Source organism: Gadus chalcogrammus, chromosome 12 (assembly GCF_026213295.1).
Source record: "Gadus chalcogrammus isolate NIFS_2021 chromosome 12, NIFS_Gcha_1.0, whole genome shotgun sequence".
NCBI classification, from domain to species: Eukaryota; Metazoa; Chordata; class Actinopteri; order Gadiformes; family Gadidae; genus Gadus; species Gadus chalcogrammus.
In genome coordinates, this window is record NC_079423.1 from 25,586,881 (window position 1) to 25,611,240 (window position 24,360).

Consider the following 24,360-nt stretch of genomic DNA (forward strand, 5'->3'; position numbering starts at 1 on the left):
ACCACACATCACACCACATCACCTAGTCATCATGGGGATGACTTGGTCTGGCCGTTCAATCAACAGCCAGACCTAGTCATCCTCATTCGATGTCAGCATGAATGTGTATCTGCTCTCCAGCTGAAGCTCGTCAGGTTCTTGGTTCTTTTCCTGAGGTTGGCTAGTTCATCAGTATTACTGTGTGAGGGGAATGGCTGTCCTTGAGGCTGCTGGCTGCATTGCCTGAGATGGAAGCAGGGTGAATGGTTCAGGGTCCCTGGTGGTACACAATACCTTCACCACAACGCTGACGGAAGAGGAAGTGCTCAGCTAGCCGTGCTGTCTGCTAATGCGTGGTGGTAGAGCTTTAGTTTAATATTTTTTGCTGAAACCTATATCTCAAGGGACTTACGGTTAGCAAGTAGAGATCAAGGCGTCTTGCTCGAGGATCGGACATGTAAACCTATTCACGATCCTGCCACCTGTTCCACACTGTCTTGTGCTTGAATGTTCATTCAATGAAAACATACAAAAGATACATGTAACATAGAGCAGATACCTTCAATGTGCTGCTGTATGATGGCTGAGCCAGATTTATGTGTGATGAAAACTGTACCTGTCCTTTTCTAGACTAGTTGGGGTTTTAATGGGCAATCACGCACTTTAGCCTGTTCTATTTCAAGCTTTCAGATCGAATGCCATACAATATGACATTCGGACACAGAATGGCGAGGTATGACCTCCCCCATGAACTGTCAATCTGGTTCTAATCTTTTCATCTTAGTTTGGCTCTTTCTCCCATTGCCAAAATGTCATTTCATTTAATCGTAGTCATCCAAGCCCACACACAGTTACATAACCATGGTATGAGTTTCTACGATTTCGATTCTCTGGCAAGCTCTGAGCACGGTGCCATAATGAATAGGATGTGAAGAATCCCTTCCTCTGAAAGGTGTTCAAGCGAGTGTTCATGCATGTTTCACTTCACAGAGCAACGTAATATATTTTATAAGAAAATGTAAAGGCACCATTCAGGATGACTGTTTAGTAATATGACACCCCAACGACATGCCCAATCAGATATATCGGATTTCAATTTACCACAAATACTAAACCAACATTGATGGATAGATCTACGAATACATAGAGTGATTTGTTTCATTGTAATTTAAATGTGCCTTATCAGATATTTGTTCAGCGTGTGTACCAGCAATTCATGCATGGATAGAGACAAAATATGGGTATGAGAATCTATTCGTTATTTTTCAAAAGTGTGAAAGCTAAACTTTTTTGTATTTTTGGTGTATTTAAAGCTGTTATACTCGTGTGTATGTCTGTCTTGTTTTAGCAAGTCAGGCTGAGCTGTTGGGAGCTGTTTTAAATTCAGCCAAGAACACATCTTTAACGGCTCCTTTTATTCAAAGCCACTAAACAGACACACTCTCTATCTATGTTCTCTCTCTCTCTCTCTCTCTCTCTCTCTCTCTCTCTCTCTCTCTCTCTCTCTCTCTCTCTCTCTCTCTCTCTCTCTCTCTCTCTTTCTTCCTCTCTCTCTCTCTCTCTCTCTCTCTCTCTCTCTCTCTCTCTCTCTCTCTCTCTCTCTCTCTCTCTCTACCTCTACCTCTACCTCTACCTCTACCTCTTTCTCTTTCTCTCTCCACCAAACTCAGAGTTGACACAAACATCCTTCTGCGGGACCTGGTGTGTTTCCCTCTCTTGTTTTTCATTTTTCTCCATCGCTCCATCACTGTTGGTTTGCTATCATCTTTCACTTCTTCTCGCTCTCAATCTCACATACAACTGTTCTTCATGTCTTCTCCTCTCCTTCCGACCCCCCCCCCCCCCCCCCCCCCCCGTTTGCACAACCCCACACCTGCGCAGGAACACACAAATGTGTTTAAAAATACTACTAATTTGAGACCTGAGACACACTTGAGATTTAAAGAAGTCAGCTCATAAATATACAATGTTTTCAGGCAGCCTTAGACACATACACAAACCACATACAACATCTCATTCTTAAAGTCTATGGGCCCTATTTTAACGGTCTGAAACGCAAGTGGGAAGCGCAAAGCGCAAGTAGCTTTGTGGGCGGTTCTACGGCGCTATCGCTATTTTACAGGCGGATAAATGACGCTTGCGCCGCGGCGCAAGTGTCAAAAGGGTTGGTCTGAAGCAGCCTAATTACCCGTAGGTGTGGTTTGGGCGTAACGTGCAACAAACCAATGAGAGTGCCAGCTCCCATCCCCTTTCAGAGCCATGAGCGCATTTGAATCGGACGAGTTGATATTTTGACAGCGCGTCTGCAGTCTCCGATGAGACAGATGCACATGAATTTCAAACTGCAAATGGCTTAGTTTATTGCCAAATAATATGGCCTAATTCACACATGGAATAAGGGGTTTTCTTCCACAACTTCAGAAATACTGAGTCCTCAAATACATTTCGGCAAAGAAAACGTATGATAGGCTATAACATATGATATGCGGTAACTGTGGTTCTATTTAATGATATACGCAATACATTATAAACATTGTTTCTTATCAGTATTGTATGCTATCCTAATATGCATGTGTCCCCGCGGTAATAGACATTGCCATTGATTGTATTATGCGTTACGTGTTTAGTTTGCCCAAGTGAAGGAGTTCAAGTAGGCTACCTCGGGGTCTTGTTCGCGAGTGAGGGAACTATGGAGCGTGAGATTGGCCGGAGAATCGGAGCAGCGGGGGCGGTATTGCGTTCGCTTTACCGCACCGTTACGAAAAGAGAGCTGAGCCGCAAGGCAAAGCTCTCGATCTACCGGTCGATCTTCGTTCCTATCCTCACCTATGGTCATGACGGGTTGGGTGATGACCGAAAGGACGAGATCGCGGGTACAAGCGGCCGAGATGAGTTTTCTCAGAAGGGTGGCTGGCGTCTCCCTTAGGGATAGGGTGAGAAGCTCAGCCATCCGTGAGGAACTCGGATTAGAGCCGCTGCTCCTTTACCTAGAAAGGAGTCAGCTGAGGTGGTTCGGGAATCGGGCATCTGGTAACGATGCCCACTGGACGCCTTCCTTGGGAGGTTTTTCAGGCACGTCCAGTGGGGAGGAGACCTCGGGGAAGACCCAGGACTAGGTGGAGAGATTATATCTCAACACTGGCCTGGGAACGCCTCGGGATCCCCCCGTCAGAGCTGGTCAATGTGGCCCGGGAAAGGGAAGTCTGGGGCCCCCTGCTTGAGGTGCTCCCCCCGCGACCCGACCCCGGATAAGCGGACGAAGATGAGATGATGATGAGAGTGTTTAGTTTGCGTGTGTTTAAACAGAGCACACACGCGCGCCCGCATTCATTCATTCTTTTTAACACTCACTCGCGGTAAAACAATGTTTTTCACGATCAAATAGGCCTACTCATCAATCCTAAAAGTTATGGGCATGTAGGCCTACACGATGTCTGTGTCAAGAAAATATGTGTTTGCTGTACGGTGTTTGCAGATGCATTGATTTAAAAGTACAACTTATTACCGCTGCATCAGCTGTTCTTTCCCAAATAATTTACCAAGAATGTGCGGCTAGGTAGATGAGAGAAGCAAAGTGTATGCGCGAGGTGCACAAGCAATCCGTATGCATCGCATGCGCATGTATGCATGCGCCCTTAAAATAGCATCTGAACAACGCGCCACTGACTTTAAACCAGGTATTTCCTGGTCAGTAGCGCAATGGTATTCAGAGACGGCAAAATACCGTTTGCGCCAGAACACGCCTCCTCCTTCCGCCGAACCGCCCCTTGGGGCGCATGATCAATCCCTAATTTACCGGCGAGTGGCGCTGGTGGGAAAATAACGCTCTGCGCCAGTTGTAAACTAGCAACGACACATGCGCCAGTGACTAAGTCACTTGCGCCGGATGCAAGATAGGGCCCATTGTGTGTTGTGTCTTTCTGTGTGAGATTCTCCACCTTGATAGCCTTCTCTGGCACCAGTTATCTCCTCTGAGAATAGCGCCGTACTTGTGACTCATTCCTGTCATTGCTGAAGTGCTATGCAGAGGGATGGATTACATCATTATAGCTCATGCAGAATAGCCAAGAGACAACGGTGCCAAAATTGCCGTGGTCACCATTGATGTTTTTTTATTAAACGGTATCTGTTGCACTGTTCCCTCAATCCACCTTTCTCGTATGTTTGAGTGAAAGGTAGATCACTACCAACAAAAATATAACCCATTTGTGTGCCAGCTCATCATTGAATTCCATTCCATAGTTTTTGGTTGAGATGTGGCCTCAGCCCATTCAACACCAGGATGTCAGTACATTCCCAGGGATGTCCTCCCTTACGGTAACGTTAACCCATACACCAATGAGATGTGCAAGCCCTAGGGTTCTGTTGTGAATCCGCCTGGACATGGACACACAGCATTCCTTCATGCGTTTCTCTGAACACGTACCCTTTTTTCAGAGACTTCAGCAGGTTGAACGTGTGTTAAAAAAGTGTTGGACTTAAATAAAATCAGATTAATATTGACTCTGTTTCATCTCTGCTTGCTTTACGCATGGCTGCCCCACGTACTTTGTCTGTACAGGCATAAATCATGAATGGCACAGACTACATCTGTCAGCCCTGACACCTCTGTTAAAACCCTGCCCCTCACCTCACATGAACTCCAGCGCGGCACCTCCAGCCATCCAATCACTGCAGTCTATACATCACCTATGCTATACTACCCATCGCCCCTCTCTCCACCTTTGTGTATTAATTATTGGAAAACCTGATCAACCAATCACTCGGAGAGCCCTTCACGGAGCCTTTCAGCACACAGAGCCTTCCCACTCGCAGCCCTGCGTTAAAGGCCATGAGGTCCACTGTATCCATGCAACAGCCCCCAACGCGGCAAAGCGCTCACGCGTCGCGGACATGTGACTAATGCAAATGGGACGAGGGAAATCCGTCGTGACTAACGCATTTGGGAACAGAGAAAATCACTTGTCTCCCGAACAAATGAAGGAAGCTATTAAAATGAGAATATATTATCTGTGAGCAATGGAGAGCGGCAGCGACAACAGCGGGCTCCATATTCCGTGTCAGCTGGGCCCGCTGCTTCACACAGAGTGCCCACTAAGGCAATTATTTCCAGGAGCTGGTTGTGTGAGTTATCTCTCTCTCTCTCTCTCTCTCCACTCTGATGCTAATGCACCTTACACATTATGATTACGTGGACCGCATTACAATGCAGTCCCTGCTTGCCAGAACGCATGGAGAAAACGGCTTGCCTTTTTGTTGAGTATGGTCTCCTGATCAACGATAATAATACTGCCTTTTTTTCGTGTGTTGGGGTTTGAATGATTTAATTAAGCCTTTTGCTTTTTAGATTTTCCACTGGAGAGGATGCAATGAGTTGTTCACTTTTCAAAGCAACACTTTTTCAAAATCATACATGAAACGTTGTATGTTTTTAGTTTTTTCCCATGTCACTCTGTGAATGATTACATTTGCCTGTGTTTATGCAACCGTTTTCTAATCACTGTGAAAGAGATTCATTACATTTTATACTATTTGACAGACTTGGCATAACAACGGTTTGTTGGAACTTTCTGCATCTGTTAAGCCATGACAAGGAGGATGAAAAAAACCTGATTCTGTAATTTCTTGGGTGAAACTTCTAAAGTGTGTTTGGGGATGTGTAGATGCAGCGCTCGGCATGAGAACAGATGGTCTGCCGAAGACAGGCGTTTAATCAACTCATCATATTAAGGCATTTTCCTTTTAAGTTTTTTTGGCCTGTGTTTAACACTTGCATTCTTCACCAGAAGCCAGTGTGGCTACAGCTTTCCACCCCGATTATTCTCTTCATTTAGCTTATTGAAAAGGATTTTGTTTCCAAAAACACCAATTTGATTAAAACATAATTATAATCAATTAACAAAAAGCTCATTCAAAATTGGTTGCCCTATAGGCTTACTTGCTAATTAGTTTTTTATGTGATTTACCTATATTGTATTCACCTGGTGTACACCATTTGCACCTGGTGTACACTTTCGATACTGCAATAGAGAGTTATGCTTTTGCTCGGCACACATCTAGGCACACTCACATACATGAACAAAGACCATATAATTGTGTATAATTTAGGCACAAATTAGCTTACACACAGCATCGAAAGTTCTTGTGAATATTTAGGCTCAACAAGCATTCAATCAAAATTTTGGTCAAATAAGGAGACTGTGTGTGGATGGGAGGCAGAGTTTATATTGTGATATTACTAATGACAGATTTGTATAAATCATAATACATAAATTAGACTCTCCTATTTATACATTTATCTAAATATTAATATATATTATATTTCTCAGGTATTTCTTCATCTTCACCGAATAGCAGCCAATTGGACCTTCGTGGAAAGTCGTCTTTATTGCTGAATTTTTGAGCCTTGCCCTTCCCTGAGGTAAAGGCAATAAAGAGAGTAATCCTCTACAGCCAAACAAGACAGACTTCGGAAATGAGAGGCTCAAATTTATTGACATTTCTCTCCTGTTAATAGAGAAAAGAAAATGACATAGATTTGCAGGGTCTGTGGACAAATGCCACAGACCCTGAGAAACACCAACAATCCCCAACGTTGGGGGTGGTGGTTGGCTGATTTTGGAGGAAGTTCTTTGTTGGAGAACATGTCAAATCACCATTTTCCAACTTCGGCCAACAGTCGCTAATTGGGTGCTGGCATTTGTTTGGTCGTTTTGCAAGCATCTTTAACATGCGCACACTGTTTATCCATTTGAATGCCTTGAACGTATGGGAATATTCAATAACTGAAGTTACGTTGTTATTGTCAACATGAAGAATGTGAATGTCTGATTGAACGCAGAGTTATTTAAATACACTTATCTCTTGCCCTCTCAATGTAGCAGTATACTTTAGGTTGCATAACTGTGTGATGGCATTTTCATAGAGAGTCTACTCTAACTGAGTCTAACACATCTGTTTCCTCCAAACAGATGTGTTCGCTTCCCTGTAGCTAGGAACTTCCTATTGTCTTCCTATTGAGACCTTGCAGGTAGGACACACCAGGCTCTGAGGTCATCATTGAGCTGCTTCAGTGGAGCTTATTCAAGTTAGTTGCTGATGCAAATGGCCCTGCTGGATTCTAGATGGCCGCTGCTAGTTTGAGGGTGATCTGGAGCTTGGCTCCCCGTATTTCCCATGGCGAGGTGCATTATGGGTAGGACAGGCCCGCTGGCTCGCTGGCGGATGACACCCTAATGGCTTCAGAGATCAGGGGGCGAGAGAGAGGCCTTTCCCCTGGGCCCACAGCCATTCATCTGTGTGAATGCTCCCAGGAGACAAAATGAGAGTCTAGCAGCGTAAGAGAAGGAAGTAAGGAGATAAACCAGGCCAATCATTTTTATAATTCAATGCAGCAATGCCCTCTTCCACTCCATCCTGTGTGGATTTAGTTGGTGAAGCAAATATATTGTTTTACTGTGCCTTGGCTGTTTCACGGCATCACCAGTGTCATTTCTACCACATGCTTGTGTAAATGGAGTCGATCGTAGTGGGGTTTTTGTCATTACGCTGTGAAAACGTTGAGTGGCTTTTGAGTGTCATTTGGTGTAACCCAGAGTCCTCATCCCCACCATTGCAGTGCCAAAGTTGGAGTATACTGTTAGAGTTTTCCATGTTTGGGGCATCTCCAATGGTTGCATACAAGGAGGACTGGTTTCATGTACTGTACTGCTCTATCATAAAATATTGCATCGGCCTGGATGCAAGCAGTGATGGGAGGCCAGTAAAGAAACACCCCTACCAGCAAATGGCTATAAGGTCATTGCTAATCAGTAAGTTAACATACATCGACCTTCCCACTGGTTCTACAGACCCATTTGCCAAATCCAAGGTCTAGTATAATTGCTTGAAAGTGCACTAAATAGACACTGGGGGGAAGGGCTATAAAATAACGATGGCCGACATTGTGGATTCTACTGCTGAACCCATTAGGAAAAAATAATAAGGTCCACTAAAAGCTGGAAAATTGCCATACACCAATTATCTCACTGTAGTATGTAAAGTATGTATTTATTTATTCAACAGTTTTAAATTTTTCCCAGCTTCTTTGTCTTACCACACATTTGCTACTTTGCAATTGTCGAGGGGGGTGTGGAGAAGGAAACCCATTTGCTTTACTGTTGTGTATTCATGGTCCTTTCTGTGTGTTCTTCCACCCTCCCCTCAGGGCTCTGAGCAGCCTCCCTGACGCCGGAGAGGACGAGGCCTGGGCCAGGTTCCTCTACAGGCAGTGGGTGGGTCTCGGCTTGAGGGACGTCCGCCTGTCCAATCACACGGTGCTGCTCAGCCTGCCCGGCCCCGCCCCAAACACCATAACAGACAGTTCCTCCAATCAGTGCTTCCTGCCTTGTGGCACGCCGTGCGACCAGCCGGGCGGCAGCTACGTGCCCCGTTCAGAGCCCGCCTACGCCGCCTATTCGTCAGTGGGAAGTTTGGAGGTATGGTGACCTGAACGTGTGCGCTGTTGTCAGTGTTGCATTTTGTTGCGATTATGTTGTGGTTGTGTCCCTGACACCGTTAATGACCGGGCCGGGTGATTTAAATGTTGCAGAGGGAAAATAAGACGCATGGAAACGGTTTATTTTGATTTTTTGGGGGAATCCAGAGCAAATAGTAAGCCTGAATAAATGATCACCATCCAAACGAAATGGGCTTATTATCAGGAGCCCCTCCAATTAACATAATCACTATCAAGTGATTGATGTGTGTGACGTATTATACATGTTGCACACCCATTTCATTGATGTTCCACCTGCGCTAAATTCACTGAGCCCATGAAGCCCGAAGAAGACAAAACCCACAGAAATACAGAGAAAGTCTGCTGATTGAATAGTGTGGGGAGCGTCATGGTGTGAGCACCCACAGAAAGAGCAGAACCTCCTCCGCAATGCTTCAATTACATGGTGGGTAACCTGTTTGCCTCAGAAGGCACAGCCCTTTGAACTCTAGTGATAGGTTGAGCCCAGGCCTATTCCGGCCTATCCCATATCACATAGATTTAGTATCAACAAGGCAATGCTGCAGTGTTGACTGTAGGCATTTGTTTTTTCTATTTCTTTGTTTCATTCTTTTTTTAGCCCTGCCAGCTAGCTTTAGCACCAGCCTCACTGATTACTGGAAGAAGAATGTGTTTCCTACCTAGACATTTTGCTGGCATGACCATATATTGAACTAAATTAGCAAAGCTTTATTTCCCTGAACATCTCTGCATGGTGCCATTGTTAATTAAAGCAACTAGCCCTTTAACAGTGCTCACCACTCAGAGTGGGGGGCTTTATGGTCTAATTTGCCATAAGGGCTCTTTGACTAAACGTATATATCTATTTTTTTTTTCCTCCTTACATTTTCCTAGTTTTAAGCAGTGATAAAATCCCTCTTTTTTTGCATTCTTATTTTTTTTTGGACCTCAACAAGAGTAAAAAAGAAAAAAGCCTTATTTATCGTCTTCTGTTTATGTTGGACCCCCGGTCGGTCACGTATTTCCCCTTCTTCGATGCGCCAACGCAGCTCCGCCCGTAGCTGAGCCCCCCCCCTCTCCGTTGTCCAGCGTCTCTCCGCGCCGTACGGGCGGCTCACCCGGGTGACACCGCGGGGCCAAAGCTCACGTCACGATCAGTTCACGGCTAAATGACTGGAAACTGACTTGAAAGGTGCTTGAAATGGACTGCACTTTATTCTCTTCTTAAGGTAACCAAAGGCCGCACGGAAAGGTTAAACCGAAGCCCGGAGGCTTCAATTTGATTAATTCCACGCCCACCCACCGTCCCTCCCTCCTCTTAGTGCATGCACTACTTCATTTAACCTTCTTCTTCCCCCTTCTTTGAACCCCCCTCTGCAGCCTCTTTTATATTGTCATAAGGTCTCCCTGGCTCTCCCCTGAGGCTGGATAAAAGGCAGGGGCACCGGTTTGAAAAAAAAGAGAAAAAGGTGATGCAGCCAAGGAGGCTGCCAGCTTTGAAAGTGTTGCAGCTTGACCGGGCTGTGGTTTCTCAGACCACAGCCCAGCATGCCTAGAGCCTGCTCCAAAGAAAGTGTTGAAACAATGGTTTGAGGTTCAAGCCTTTATGTGCTTGGGTGTGTGCTGTCATTTATGTTGGGTTCAATCGTCAAAATCTTTGTCGGAACCTTTTGGAGGTTCAATATTTTCCTTGCATTAAAGGTTGATGCTAATCTTGATAGTCAGTCATGGCCTCATTACTATTAATATTGTTATCCATTTTCATACTTTAATTCATATTTTACAATTGCTCTCTGTCTTCCTATTTAAGGATGGGTGCAACCGCTCCAATTACAATGAATGCCTCCGGTTAAACATGTAGTCACATATAGGATACAATTATGGGAAACGGTTTCTTTTCTGAGCAGTGAACCGCCGAGGAAACGTTGACATTGTTTTAATCGTTTAGGAGGAGCCGTGCAATCTATGGAAACTTTTCTGATTGCCAATTGTCCCCGTTTATATCTTCATCGGCATGGTGTGTCTATCACATGGGCTGCTATGTTACGTTGTATAATGGGTATACTCAAGAGAACGATGATTCCAATAGATAACGGACAGAGGGTTTCACACAGCAACTGGCCTCCGGGCTTTCTCTCTCTCTCTCTCTCTCTCTCTCTCTCTCTCTCTCTCTCTCTCTCTCTCTCTCTCTCTCTCTCTCTCTAGCTCGCTCTCTCTCTCTCTCTCTCTCTCTCTCTCTCTCTCTCTCTCTCTCTCTCTCTCTCTCACTCTCACTCTCTAGCTCTCTCTCTCTCTCTCTCTCTCTCTCTCTCTCTCTCTCTCTCTCTCTCTCTCTCTCTCTCTCTCTCTCCATCTCAATAGATACGGCATGTCCTTTATCTACTTCAAGATAAGGGAAAAGGAGCATCTTCACTGATTGCAACTAATCATAGTTGTATATCCAATATGTATGTGTCTATGTTTTTTTCAGTTCATTCAGCATTGAGAAGTTGAAGGTTATTGCTCTTCCTAATATATTGTTTTTTTTCAGCTTGCATTCACTCAGATAAACGCTCACTTAAGAGATAAGGGAAATTAAAGAAATACCAAATAATTAAAGAGGGGTTTCTATCTATCCTATGTACCTTGTGTTGCATATCTCTTCACAAACGCAGGACATGTGGGGAGTGGAGCTGATGTTTTTAAAGGATACACTCCTACTCTATCCTATATACACAAGGCAGATCAAAAGTTACCCTTTTCTATTCATTTCAATCTCTCCCTTCCTTTCTCTCCCTATTCCCCTCCATACCCTTTTGCTGGAGCCATTCATCTGGCTGTTGTCCACTCACCAGATAGGTCTAGCTGCAGACGGGGGGTCACGCCATCCATCAGCCAATGATATCCCACTCTGCATGCACCATGCACCATGTGACATGGCCTTCCCAAATACGTTGTATTGTCTTCCACTAAGCGACCTCCTATTTGTTGCTTTGACCGGAAGTGAGACATTGTGCATCGGGATCAGAGGATCGTTGTTTATGTGATGCTGTTGTCGACTGTAGTGCAAAAATCCAAGCTAGAAATATACAGAAATGAAACAACTGCACATCATATAATTTAAAAAAAATCTGATATTAAACAATGTATCCAGGTTAAACCTAAAATCTAAAATATGTTTAAAAACAACATGTGGCAGTCTAAAACTCCTGACCCATTTCTCCACACTTTGGCTCTTTCTCTGTACTCTAAAACCTTTGTTGTATTGCATGAAGGACAGCCAGTGCTGATGCAAAAAAGGACATATTCACTTCCCTTCTCCTACCCAGTGGGACAGGATCAACGCCAGTTAAAAGGTTGTAGAAAGCGCCGAAATTTATTATGAAAGTCAACATCACAGAATGTAAAAGCTCACCGAGGTTTTTTAAGTGCTCACTTTGTCTGAGGACAAAGAGGAGAGAGGATGGGGAAGCAGCAAAGCACCTTCAACGGCGTTCCGTTTTGATGCCCTCACTTTGTGTGTCCTCTATTATATTTACTTTGAATATTTACTTTGAACAAAATTGTTTTACAGCGTCCACACCACATCATGAGCCCCTGCACGTTAATGCATTAGCGAACGCATAAGTTGATGCATTTGTGGAGCCTATTTTATTGAAATGTTCCAGTACCCTTCAACCTATCTACAAGGGACAGAAGGAGAGGGGAGCACACCATGTTGATGTACGCATTTGCGGAAACTATTTTAGTGAAATGTAACGGTATACTTTTTCCTTTTCTATCTATCATGAGAGAGAGAGAGAGAGGAGGAGGAGAGAGAGGAGATGAGATGAGAGAAGAATGAGAGAGACGGAGGAGAGAGAGAGAGAGAGAGAGAGAGAGAGAGAGAGACTCTAATGGCTGTAGGGAATTGTGGATGGCTGTCCCTTCCCTTGCGCTGTCTGACATAATGACAGACTGTGGTTGTGATGGCACTTAAGCTGCTTGATGGGATAATGGTGAATTATAGGTCCCAGCAAGAGGCAGTCTGTCATCATCCAACAGAGAAAACAATCTGTAAAGCCCCCGTCCCGTTCCCTGGGAAAAAAATGCTTTATTTTCATTTCTCACTACTCACGCACAATCTCTGGCTCTCCGGTGTTGTTCGTCTCCCTCTGCCCTCCCAGTCTCTGCTACTCAGGTTCACACCGATGTAAGCCATTATCAGATCGAATGGCCATGCCTTGAACATCAGCTGGCGGTGAAATACTTGTTTTGACACAAGGGGTATTTCCCCCTGTCAAACTGTTTTATCAGGTAAACAATGCACCACGCACTCGGGGGACTTCAGCATCGATACCAGTACAGAAGTGTGCACACCCAAAAGAGAGTGCTGTTCAGCCATTACTCTACAATGTCCATGTTAAAACAACATTATTGAAAGCATTTATTTTAGGAATTCTAATGGAAATAAATATTTGGATGGAAACAAATTTCTTGTCAACTAGAAGTTTACAGAGCCTGGAATTAAGGACGTTAAAATGTACCATTGGGTTCCCTTCCGGTAACTCTAAAGGCCATCCATCCGCATATCAGCCCCTACACACGCATCTATTAAATGTGTGGAGAGAGTCAATGCACATTCAGCATTTAAGTTAATACATGCAGTATCGAGAGAGAGAGAGAGAGAGAGAGAGAGAGAGAGAGAGAGAGAGAGAGAGAGAGAGAGAGAGAGAGAGAGAGAGAGAGAAGAGAGAAAAGAGAGAGAGAGAGAAAGAGAGAGAGAGAGAGAGAAAGGAGAAGAGAAGAAATTGTGTACAGAAAAAAACAAGATTCGATGTACAGAAACCTTGTTATTGCATTATATCACAGAGAACCCAGTGTTGATCCAATGTCTTTACTATAGTAGCTGTCAATCAACGTGTCTCACATGTATACACAACGCATCAGCGTTGGTGTGTGTGTGTGTGTGTGTGTGTGTGTGTGTGTGTGTGTGTGTGTGTGTGTGTGTGTGTGTGTGTGTGTGTGTGTGTGTGTGTGTGTGTGTGGTTATGCACATTTGTGTGTATTGTTGATATAAGCAAGATAAAGAGAAGGAGAGATGTATTCCATTTAGGCAGGGCCCGGTCCAATCTTTCTGTATTTCAATTTGCTGTTCTTTTTCCACAAGCCGCAGTTTAAATGAAGGACTTTTATGATGCAAATGCAGGCAGAGGCAATAAATCTTTTTCTCGCCCTTCTTTTCTTGCCTCTCCACGGCTACTCTCCCCTGATGCAACCAAGATGGGATCTCGCTCTCGCTCTCTATTCCCTTCTCTCTCTCTCTCTCTCTCTCTCTCTCTCTCTCTCTCTCTCTCTCTCTCTCTCTCTCTCTCTCTCCTCTCTCTCTCTCTCTCTCTCTCTAGTCCCTTCTCTCTGTCTCTCTCTGTCTCTTTCTCTCTCTCTAGTCCCTTCTCTCTGTCTCACTCCTCTCTCTGTCTCTCTCTCTCTCTCTCTCTCTCTCTCTCTCTCTCTCTCTCTCTCTCTCTCTCTCTCTCTCTCTCTGCAGCATCACGTAACACTCACCCTCAGGCCACATGAAAAATGAATCAGACCAGGTGATGGAGAATGGAAGAGAGCAGGGGGGGGGGGGTTGGCTGGTAGCAGCAAGAGAATTCAAGAGAGATGGCAACACTTAGAGAGAGATAGAGGAGAGATAGAGAGAGAGAGAGAGAGAGAGAGAGAGAGAGAGAGAGAGAGAGAGAGAGAGAGAGAGAGAGAGAGAGAGAGAGAGAGAGAATCAGAGAGGGAGAGAGAACGAGAGAGAGGGGGCTTGGGGAAAGAAAGAAAGAAAGACTTGGAGAGTGTGAGAGAGAATTAGTGAGAGAAAGAGAGAGAGAGAGAGAGAGAGAGAGAGAGAGAGAGAGAGAGAGAGAGAGAGACATAATTCAAGAGAGAGAGAGACTTTGGACGTGATACCGAAAATAGTGTTTGACGTTCGCACAACTTCGGGGTCGCTTTAACTGTGGAGACGGTGATATCTCCGCTCCACACAAACATGTATCGTCGGCCTGGAGCACCAACGCCGCCCCTGGCACACGCATACAGATAGGACACACACTTAAGCCCGGTCAGCAAAATTTGATGAATGCTTCGTTCAAGTCCATCGCAATTACAAAGACACTCGTAATGGTGATGAGGCGGAAAATGTAAATCAATGTAAAGGAGATCCATGGAAGCGGGGTAGTGTGTGTATCCACCTTCTTGCCACGTTTCAGCCCCCAGTATTTTAGCTTTTATTAAGGCTGGTACTCGCACTCTCTGTCTCCATTGCCTTGTCTTTTTTACTTTCCCTGCAGGCAGAGGTGGTGGACGTGGTGTACGGCGCTGCTGATCGCTTGAGGCAGGCCAGCGGAAACGTCAATCTCACCGGCCGGATAGCACTGCTGAAACTAGGTCAAGCGCCCCTGCTTTACAAGGTGAGAGAAACCCAAACGATCTGCAAAGAATGGATAACAACGACATGAATAATGCCCCTCTTCTGTTGGTTTGTGAAATAATTCAATAGAAAAACTGGAGAACATTATTTTGACGTGAACCTGCTAGGAAACCCTGAAAAACAAAGACACAAATACACCACTGAATAAACAAATCTGTTCTATATGTTGTATGTCCGTCTCCTGTCTGTGTTCACACATTTGCAAACCGAATCTTAATCATCCTGCTGTTTAGGAATTAGAAATCCAGGAGACAGAGCGTGTGGGCATCTCTCACGCATTGTCATAGCATACGAACCGCTCTCTTTATCATAACCAAGTATCTTGTGCCACTTGCATGTCGTCCCCATTGATGGTCTGTTTGTTGCAGTGATGTCTGAGTGGACCCGCCTGTTCGATCGCTCAATCCAGATAACAATTTGTGAATAGATAATGGATTCAGCGTGCTTATTATCCCTGTGGATGTTTGTCATGGTGCATGGTGTTTTGTCTTCTTTATTTATTTTTTATCCTTCTCAAAGCAATTTACTTGTCGATTTGGATTTAAAAAGAGCATTATGCGCTGTGGTCACACATATACACAGATATGCACACATACACATGGAAAAACACAAACACTCACCCACACACTGTCCTTAACGGACAGGGAATGAATGAAACCCAGATTAAACAGACATTTAATTAGACAGTTTTCATTCGTGGAATAGCTATACGCATTGTTACACAAACCATTGTAAACGTATTTAGCTAAAACACAATTGTGCGTGTGTGTTAGCTTGTTTGTGTGACTATGGAAACAAGGGAGTGGCATGCTTAGAAGCCCTTACATTTTTTCCTTGGAATTGTATGTGCATGTGTTTGCTATATTGACGTGTTTGTTTTATTGATTCGATATCACACATACCCATTTAAAATCGGTAAACAAGGCCTGTATTGTAGATCCGTCTGCTCAGAGAACCATCGGTTGGCCATGCTCCATGCTAAAATTGATTTCCATCCAAATATTTAATAACTGTTTACACCTACATGATTGCAACTGGACAGCCATCGCTGGCCACTCAAATCAGCCCTAATTCCGAGCAACATATTGCACCGATGTACGGCCTCAAACACACACATAGTACACACAAAATAGTGAGATTATTATTATTTTTAATAATATTTTGTTGTTGTAAATTATTTAAGCATAAATTTATAATCATTTTGAATGAAACCCTCAAAAAGATGAATAAGATATGTATAATTTAGATAATGGGATTTATAACATTCTACATCCTTTTGGGCTGTGAACGTTCAGACCCTTAGCGTTTTTTAATTTCAAGGGTGCTGTTCAGTGAGTTGAGTAATGTGTCATTGCTGTTTATATTGCAGACATTCTTTTGCTTGTATTGATGTTGGTATGTATTGAGCAGAATTAAAAAGGATATCCATTTTTTTCAGTTTCTTTGAAGTTCCCATATATTGCGTTTATGACTACTATATAACGGCTATGTGGCACCATACACACCATACATTCCAAAAAATTCCTCATGTCTTCCAAACGAAAAGCAGAACAAATTGAATGATACAAAATTTACGGCAACTCTTGACCTCTTGATGTAATGATATATCCCATAATGCTCTGCGTCTGAGTTGGCAGGAAGGGATGATGGTGTATATTATGATGGCATGATGACTAATAATTATACTAAGTGCTCCATTTCGAGATAAAGGGCCATCATATTCAGCCCTTTCTGCTTATAGCTCAATCATCATTATAGCAATATATATTAGTGCAAAATGCACATGGGTCAGAAATTATTTTGCAATATTATCTCAAATTGGAATGTATGTGATAGTTGGAGGGATCTTGGTAATTCAATGCTGGTGAATGTTTGAACATGAGTAAATAAATATAAGTCGGTGTGTGTGTGTGTGTGTGTGTGTGTGTGTGTGTGTGTGCGTGTGCGTGCGTGCGTGCGTGCGTGCGTGCGTGCGTGCGTGCGTGCGTGTGCGTGCGTGCGTGCGTGCGTGCGTGCGTGCGTGCGTGCGTGCGTGCGTGCGTGCGTGCGGCCCACATACCAGCCGACCCTTTCCGCTGTGGTGAAGTACAGAGCCAAGCTGGCAGGCAGTGGCTGGCATCAAGGACAGGACTTGCATTGCCTTCCATGATGCCCGGCTGCCTGATATGTCTGGTCGCAATTTCAGCACATCTGCTACTTCAGATGGGGAAGCCACTGTGAGAACACCTATGTTGAATATTTATCCCGTCTACCTTTGGGTCGCATGGCTTGTGCTGAAAGATGTTTACCCAGACGATCAAAATGCATCCGAGGTATTCCTGTCCCCGCCTCACTCTCAATGACTCCACTCTCCTTTTTCGGGAGGGAAGTTTTGGTTTAAGACGAGATTTCACTCTTGTTTTTCATCCGAGATGGTAAAGAGCTGTACAATATCGACATCGCAATGCTGTGACCTCTCTGTTGTGCCGATACTATTCTATCTTCTCTTCCTGTCGTTCGGGTATCTCCCAGAGTGAGTGAGTGAGTGAGTGTGTGTGCTACAGAGAGATGTGTGATGCTGTGACGCTGATGTGATTTGCTGTAGTTTACACCTGTCAGCTGCTACTGCTGCCGTTGTTTTGCACACTCACACAACAACACTCTCACAGCATGCTGAGCATAACAGATACATATCTTGGGTATTGTATTGTTGTGTAATGTGTGGGGGGGCTTTTCTGTCGATATATGTCCCGTTGGGCATGTCAGTACATCCGGTCTCACACTAAAGTTTTATCCCTCTCTTTAGGTCTTTCTCTTTAGGCAATCTTTAGGCGTTTTGCCAAATGTTTTAAAGGTGACATATTATACCACCAGGTGTGAGTGTGATTAGCCGTTACAAGCCGTTTTGAAAATCCGCATCTTCTGATATCACACGTGGGCATGTTCACCTAGATGTATGCTGGATAGATCAGTCCACCGGCCCCCCAGTGGACTGCAGCAAACGTTGCTCATCTATCCATCATGCATCTAGGTGGACAAGAGGCAGATTTTAAAAACGGCTTGTAACGGCTAATCACCATCACACCTGGTGGTATAATATGCACTCTAAATACATTTAAAGATAACCCTTTATGAATACCCCAAGTTTAACCCAGGTATGACTGTAGCCGAATTGGACAGGACTGTGGAAACAAATAAATGGGTTCATGTCCCCCAGCTGTCCTTGCTGTCGGCGTGGGGCCTGGGCGGGGCCCTGCTCTACGTGGACCCCTGCGACGCCCCTCCCGACCTGGACGTCCTGCACCAGGCCTTCAGCGTGACGCTGAACCCCGGCGGACACCCTTTGAGCCCGGGAACGCCCAGCGGCTGTGAGTAAACCACCGATTTTTTAGCTATTTAAATTCATGTCAATCGGACGCAATGCATTATTTCATCAAAATGTACAACTTTGATCTTATACGCCTTTGTGCGCATATCCTAACCCTGTTACATACCCAAATGGACTCCAGCTAATCCATTGTGGTTTTTGGAGACACAAGCACAGTTTCTCTGTGCCCGTGGCCCTGATTTGTCAAACCAAATGCCAGTTGTTTCTTAGAGATTGTAAGCGGTAAATTGTTAATGAACCAAAGAAATTAGTTTTGAGGGTCAGGTACAGGTTTCTGGTAATCAGTCTCGTACTGAATACATATGAATATGTTTGGAAACTTTTCCTTTAATTTCACCATGTTTTACCCTGTAGATCTTTTAACTTTTTGTGGAAAGCAATGCCTATATATATATATATATAGGCATTGCTTTCCACAAAAAGTGTATATATGGATGTAGATATAGATAGAGATGTCTATAGATGAACTATTACTACTTCCTGGTTGAGTTGTGTGAACAATTTGCTTCAAACTCTGTTACCTTGGCCTCTGCCAGAGGACATTGACTCCGTGTCCCTCCCCGGCTCCCTTCTTCACTGTATTTAAATCACCCTCCCAGGACGACAGACCTCTCTGTTTCCCAGTCTTGCCCCTGCCTTCCTGCTTCCTGCCAGGTCCGGCCAACGGGGACGTGTCATTACTGCTCAAGTACCTTTAGTCCTTGTAGCGGAGTAACTTGGAGCAGAGAAAAACCCACCAGATTACTTCTGGTGCGTGTTGGATGTAGGGGGACACAGACACTGAGCGCTGGGCATGTGCACGCTTTTTTGATGGAGAGGGGAGAGGAGATGGGGAGAGAGAGAGAGAGAGAGAGAGAGAGAGAGAGAGAGAGAGAGAGAGAGAGAGAGAGAGAGAGAGAGAGAGAGAGAGAGAGAGAGAGAGAGAGAGACTACTGAGAGTGTCTAAGGGCTGTAGGGAATTAGAGAATCTGTTCTGCCACCAAACGGGGTGAGCCGGGGTCTCCCCCAGTGCTAATACAGCCATAAAGAACAGTAGATGGTAAAGGACACCCCATTTTTCAAATCAACCGTAATTTATTCATACACTCAAACCTTCGTAAGGCTTTTTTCCCTTTTTTTTAATTGGGTAAAAATCCTACTTAGAATATTTGACTTTTCTCTTTGAGAGGCCTATACACTGTGTTAATTACGCATACATGTACTGTGCATACATTATTTATTGTCATCATACTGTACGTATCTAGGGATCAGCTTGGTGAGACCATGCATCAAATGCCAATTTTCACATTCTGCTTAATGCCATACAATTCCTTTGCATTCTACATTTGATTTAAAACATCTGTTATCCAGCTAGCCTCGTAAATGAATTACCATGGGTCTGCGTCACACACCGTCTCTTTTGCTACCTATATGTTCACAGCTTATCCCTTCTTCCCTTCACTCGTACACACGGAAAAGGGCTGGCTCCCGACTGCGTGTGTCTCATGAAAGGGAAACCTAAAGGCTTCGGTATCATAATCAGTCCATGTGGCATACCTGATGTGGTTCTACAGCCCCTACTGGGGTGGCTACGGTTGCAGAGTCTTTTTAGAGGGTCACCATTTGCCTAAAGGACATCTCTGAAACGTGGATCTGAGGACAGCCACACTAACTGTAGGAACTACCTGATGGAAAACACACTAAAAAACAAACTGCCCATAAACCCAGCTCTCTGTAAATTGGAGGAGGAGAGGGCGACCCCTTGCACCAATCTGGCACCCCAAAATAGCACCGCAATGTGTTATTTCCCTTTCCTTTTCACCCACCCTCACCCCACCCACACAAACCACCTTCTTCTTGTTAATACGTAATAAGTCAACCTTCTAGTATTGTCACCTTGCCATGCCGTCACGTCACTTCCTTCCCAGGGAATCAAAGCCCCTGTCATCTCCTACACTCACGCACGCACGCACACGCACACGCACACACACACACACACTCTTAACTCTCCTTACCAATGTGTATGTGTGTGCGTGTGTGTGCGCACATTTACTTGTCATGCTATTGCTAAAACTGAGGGATCCTGTTATGCATGCCAGAACTGCAGGAGGTTCATTAAGGTGTGTGTGATGTTTCCATATGCAAACATGCCCGACTGTGCTGTCTGCTTATACTCGGAGGAGCCAGCCGCGTTTGCTAGGATACCATCAGCAGGTGTGCACAGTCTGCCTATCCCAGTTTCTCTGGCATCTATCTCGCTTGATTCATTCTGCACTGTCATAACATTGCTTTACTTTGATATTCCTTGTTCCCTCACCGCTCCTCTAATCTGGGAGGCAGAAGGAGAATCTGTCGTTGCCGTTTGAATTCATACCACATTCAAGGTATGATCATTTAATGAATCCAGAGAGTAAAGACGCATATCGGAGCGTATTTGATTATAAAAATATATCTTTATATGGCATTAAATATAAAAACTGCAGGGTGCTTTTTTTATGGCCTTTTGATGGAAAAAAAACGCAAATGTTTTTGTTCTGTCATCCTGGCATTTTTTCGGCAGGCTACTGAAAATAATTAGCAATTCCATGAGAATGCAGTGGCATTTTCCTTTGCTTTGCCCCGGCCATGTTTACCCAATGGAAACTACCGCAGGATACATGTACCCCTCAAAAACCTCCGCTCTGATAGTTGCATACTGGGTCTGCATGCACACTACATTTTGTGTGTGTGTGTGTGTGTGTGTGTGTGTGTGTGTGTGTGTGTGTGTGTGTGTGTGTGTGTGTGTGTGTGTGTGTGTGTGTGTGTGTGTGTGTGTGTGTGTGTGTGTGTGTGTGAGAGAACAAGAACAGTGTGTGCATAAGATGTGTGTGTGTGCGTGTGTGATTCCATTAACCTTTTGTGTCTAGGCCTCTCTTTCTTCTCACCTGCCTTGCCCCCCCCCCCCCCCCATACACACACACACGCATATAAGCGTGCACGCACACACTCACGCACACCCTCTCCCCTCCCCTCTCTGGAAGAGTGAGGAAACAGAGCTCAAGTTGAGGCAGGCCCCCGCCCTCCCCTCCTCCCCCCCCCCTCCCTCCCCTCCTCCCCCCCCCTCCCTCCCCCCCCTCCCATGTTAACTTCTGAACCGTCTGACAGGTGGACCTTTTCATTGGGTCTCCTGGGTTATTTAGAGTACCCTGACTGAGTCAGGGAAGGATGTTTTCATTAGCATATTTATTTAAATAGGTTGCGGTACATGATTTAAAAAAAAAAAAGAGAGAAGAAAGAAAAAAGGAAGAATAACCACACACCGTCGTATATGATGCTGCGGTGATGAGCAGCAGTCCAGGCAGAATGTAATGGCAGTGTTGTCAGCGCCTGAATGTCATTGCTGCTCCCATGACAGTTAAGGAGTCATATTAAACCCCGCTTGTGTCCAAACCACCCTAACATATGCATTGTTTTATTTTCCCATCGATGCCTAATGAAGGACTCGTCAAAGTTAAAATGTCACCCGTCCCATCCATTAGACATTCTTATGAAGCACATCACCCAATGGGTGGCTGTTTATTTGTTTTGTTCTATTTTATGTGAATGTGAGTCTTATTGGCCATGGTGAAAGGCCTGTTAGGCAGTTAAACTTTATTGATATGCCAGTCGTATGAAACAGTTCTTATGGCGTTGTTAACTGGCCCTTGCGAGGGTCAGTCACTCAACCTTGAAGGTGAGGCACGTGGAACTTGGGATCTTCTCACTTTAAGTAAGAAGATGATACATTTTGCTCTTTAGCCATTGCACATAATAAGTTACAAATCGACAAAGAAACGAGTCTTACTCCCATGCAAACAGATTGCAGATGTGGGTATGTTTACTTTAAACTCCTCCGCCATCTGAAAGGGCTGACGAAGCGAGCGCACCAAAGCGCTGACCTACTCGCCTCATATAGCCGTTTATTATTATTATTGGACCACGAGTTTGGCGGTGTTTGGGGCTCACTCTGCGGGGAGTCCTCCACTTCATAAGTAGCCGGTGAGCTGTTTAGCCGAGCACAACTAGAATGGCTTAGGCGAGAAGGTGGCATTATCATGGCTGTTCACTGAATAATGCACAGAGGTTAAAGCTCCTAAAAGCTTCTCCCTGTGATTTATGAACGCCCGCCTGCAGATAGGGATGGATTATGGTCTGCCGCCGCTGCAGGGTTACAAACACCATGACGGCCCATAACAGTCACGCAGGATTAATAGGGACGAGGGAGGGCAGAAATCAAAGCATTAAAACGTTATATTGTGTGTGAAACGCTTATAATATGTCTTTCATGATGAATGCCCACACAAATTAAGGCTTCATTAGCGAGACAAAAACAAATGGCTCGTGTCCATTAGCCTGGATTTAAGTCGAGGTTGGAGCACTGAATGTATCGTTATTTGTTTTTGAGTTCTTATGGTCATGCTTTGGTTTACTACAGCAGAATGACATACTATTTATAAGTTTGTAATATTAAGGCAAAAAAAAAATTAAAAATCTGCCCCGCTTAATTTGCTTTTGGGGTTAACACTGTGTTATGGTTTTGGTTGAGCAAGAAAGCCAATTAAGAGAACACATTGTTTTTGACGGTAGTTTGTCGGCTACATAAACTGCAACATATAGGAACTATATTATATTAGAATTCACCATACTAATGAGACCCATTGAGTTCAAATGAAATCTCACTCACTCGTGCGGAACACAGAGGTCTATATATACTGTAAGTTCCAAAGTGTGTAAGCAATCGATCAAACTGTAAAGAGGTTTTTGGGAGAGAAAACAATGTGTGCGACCTTTGGCAGTTTCACTGTTTGCAGCTTTCCTCTAGGGGCCATGTTGTGAATGTTACATGGCTCCCATCAAATCCTAAATCAGGGCAGATCTCCTACACCAGCTTACCCTCCATCAGACCATTCTGGGGCCAAAAAGGTATTGTGAATTCAAACATTGACGTGTTCCCGTAGGGTAACTGCTGAGCACACATGTATTGCTGACAGTTTTACCAACACCAAAACAATCTGTGCTAAGTTGTGTCAGCTAAACAGAATTTTTGTTGTGACCTCAAAACTTGTCTTTGGCTGTGGTTATCAACCAAAGCCGAACATGGGGGGAATTCATCAAACAACAGTTGTTGGAATTTCTCATATCATTCGTAACATTTTTCTTCCCAACAAATCTTGAACACACATCTCCAGTTTATGCCAGGATTTAGCCAGTACCCATTTGTCTGTCTAGAGGTGAAGGTCTCCTCGTATCCCAAGTCTGTCGCTCTCCATCACTCCTCATGATGTCTGCCATCTGGAGCTGGAAGGGTCCAGGCTTCACTCTACAGATGTTCTCTGCGCATGCTTCCTGCAACCCGATGATCCTATTGCTCACCGCCTCGTCCCAGCCAGATATCTCTGCCTGTCCGGAAATGTGCCAGAATGCCACCTTACAACACAAGTCTTCACCTGTCACTGGTCCTGAGTCCTGCTTCTACCGACCTGGTGGCAAGTTCCTGTTCTCGGGCTCCTTGATTGATGATCCTGTGTGGTCTTCCATCCTGCCTTCTCCAGATAGTGGCAGCCTTTCCTGATGTCAGCCCCCTCTAAATTATTTGACAGAATACATATTGTGCACCCTGAGCTATAGTGCGATATACCAATGTGTAGACACAGATATGTCATTCTTCCTATCAGGGCTTTGAAGAACCTGTGCTATATACATTTGCTGTCCCAACATCACCAATGCCATGAGTCGTGTCTTTGGCAGTACATTCAGACATATATTTAGACTTGTCCACAATACATCCTGTCACACACCTCGCAAGCTCCAACAACATCCGTCTTGCCGCCGCGTTTCGCCAGTGTTCCATCCCGCCGCTCGAGTCTGTATGTTTAACCCAAATAAAGCAGCACTGTTGACCTTCATTACTCAACTCCCATGGCTTCCAGTATGCTCCACTCTCGGTCTCCCTGGTCCCAAGAGGGAGTGTGTGGGGGTTGTGTGTGTGTGTGGGGGGGGGGGTGATCGGGTGAGCAGCCAAGCCTCAAATTGACTCGCCTTGGCTCACTTTGGCAACCATGTATTTCAGAGGTAATAGGCATG

At 44.6% G+C, this 24,360-nt stretch overlaps 1 protein-coding gene across 1 annotated transcript in view; it reads left to right on the forward strand.

The window, feature by feature from the left end:
- Window positions 1-24,360, forward strand: part of LOC130392767 (inactive N-acetylated-alpha-linked acidic dipeptidase-like protein 2) — a 154,567-nt gene that overhangs the window by 25,935 nt on the left and 104,272 nt on the right. Inside the window, exons 4-6 of the mRNA XM_056603267.1 lie at window positions 8,186-8,456; window positions 14,773-14,892; window positions 18,109-18,259. Coding sequence (XP_056459242.1) covers window positions 8,186-8,456; window positions 14,773-14,892; window positions 18,109-18,259 — 542 coding nt within the window. The remainder of the gene's footprint in view (window positions 1-8,185; window positions 8,457-14,772; window positions 14,893-18,108; window positions 18,260-24,360) is intronic.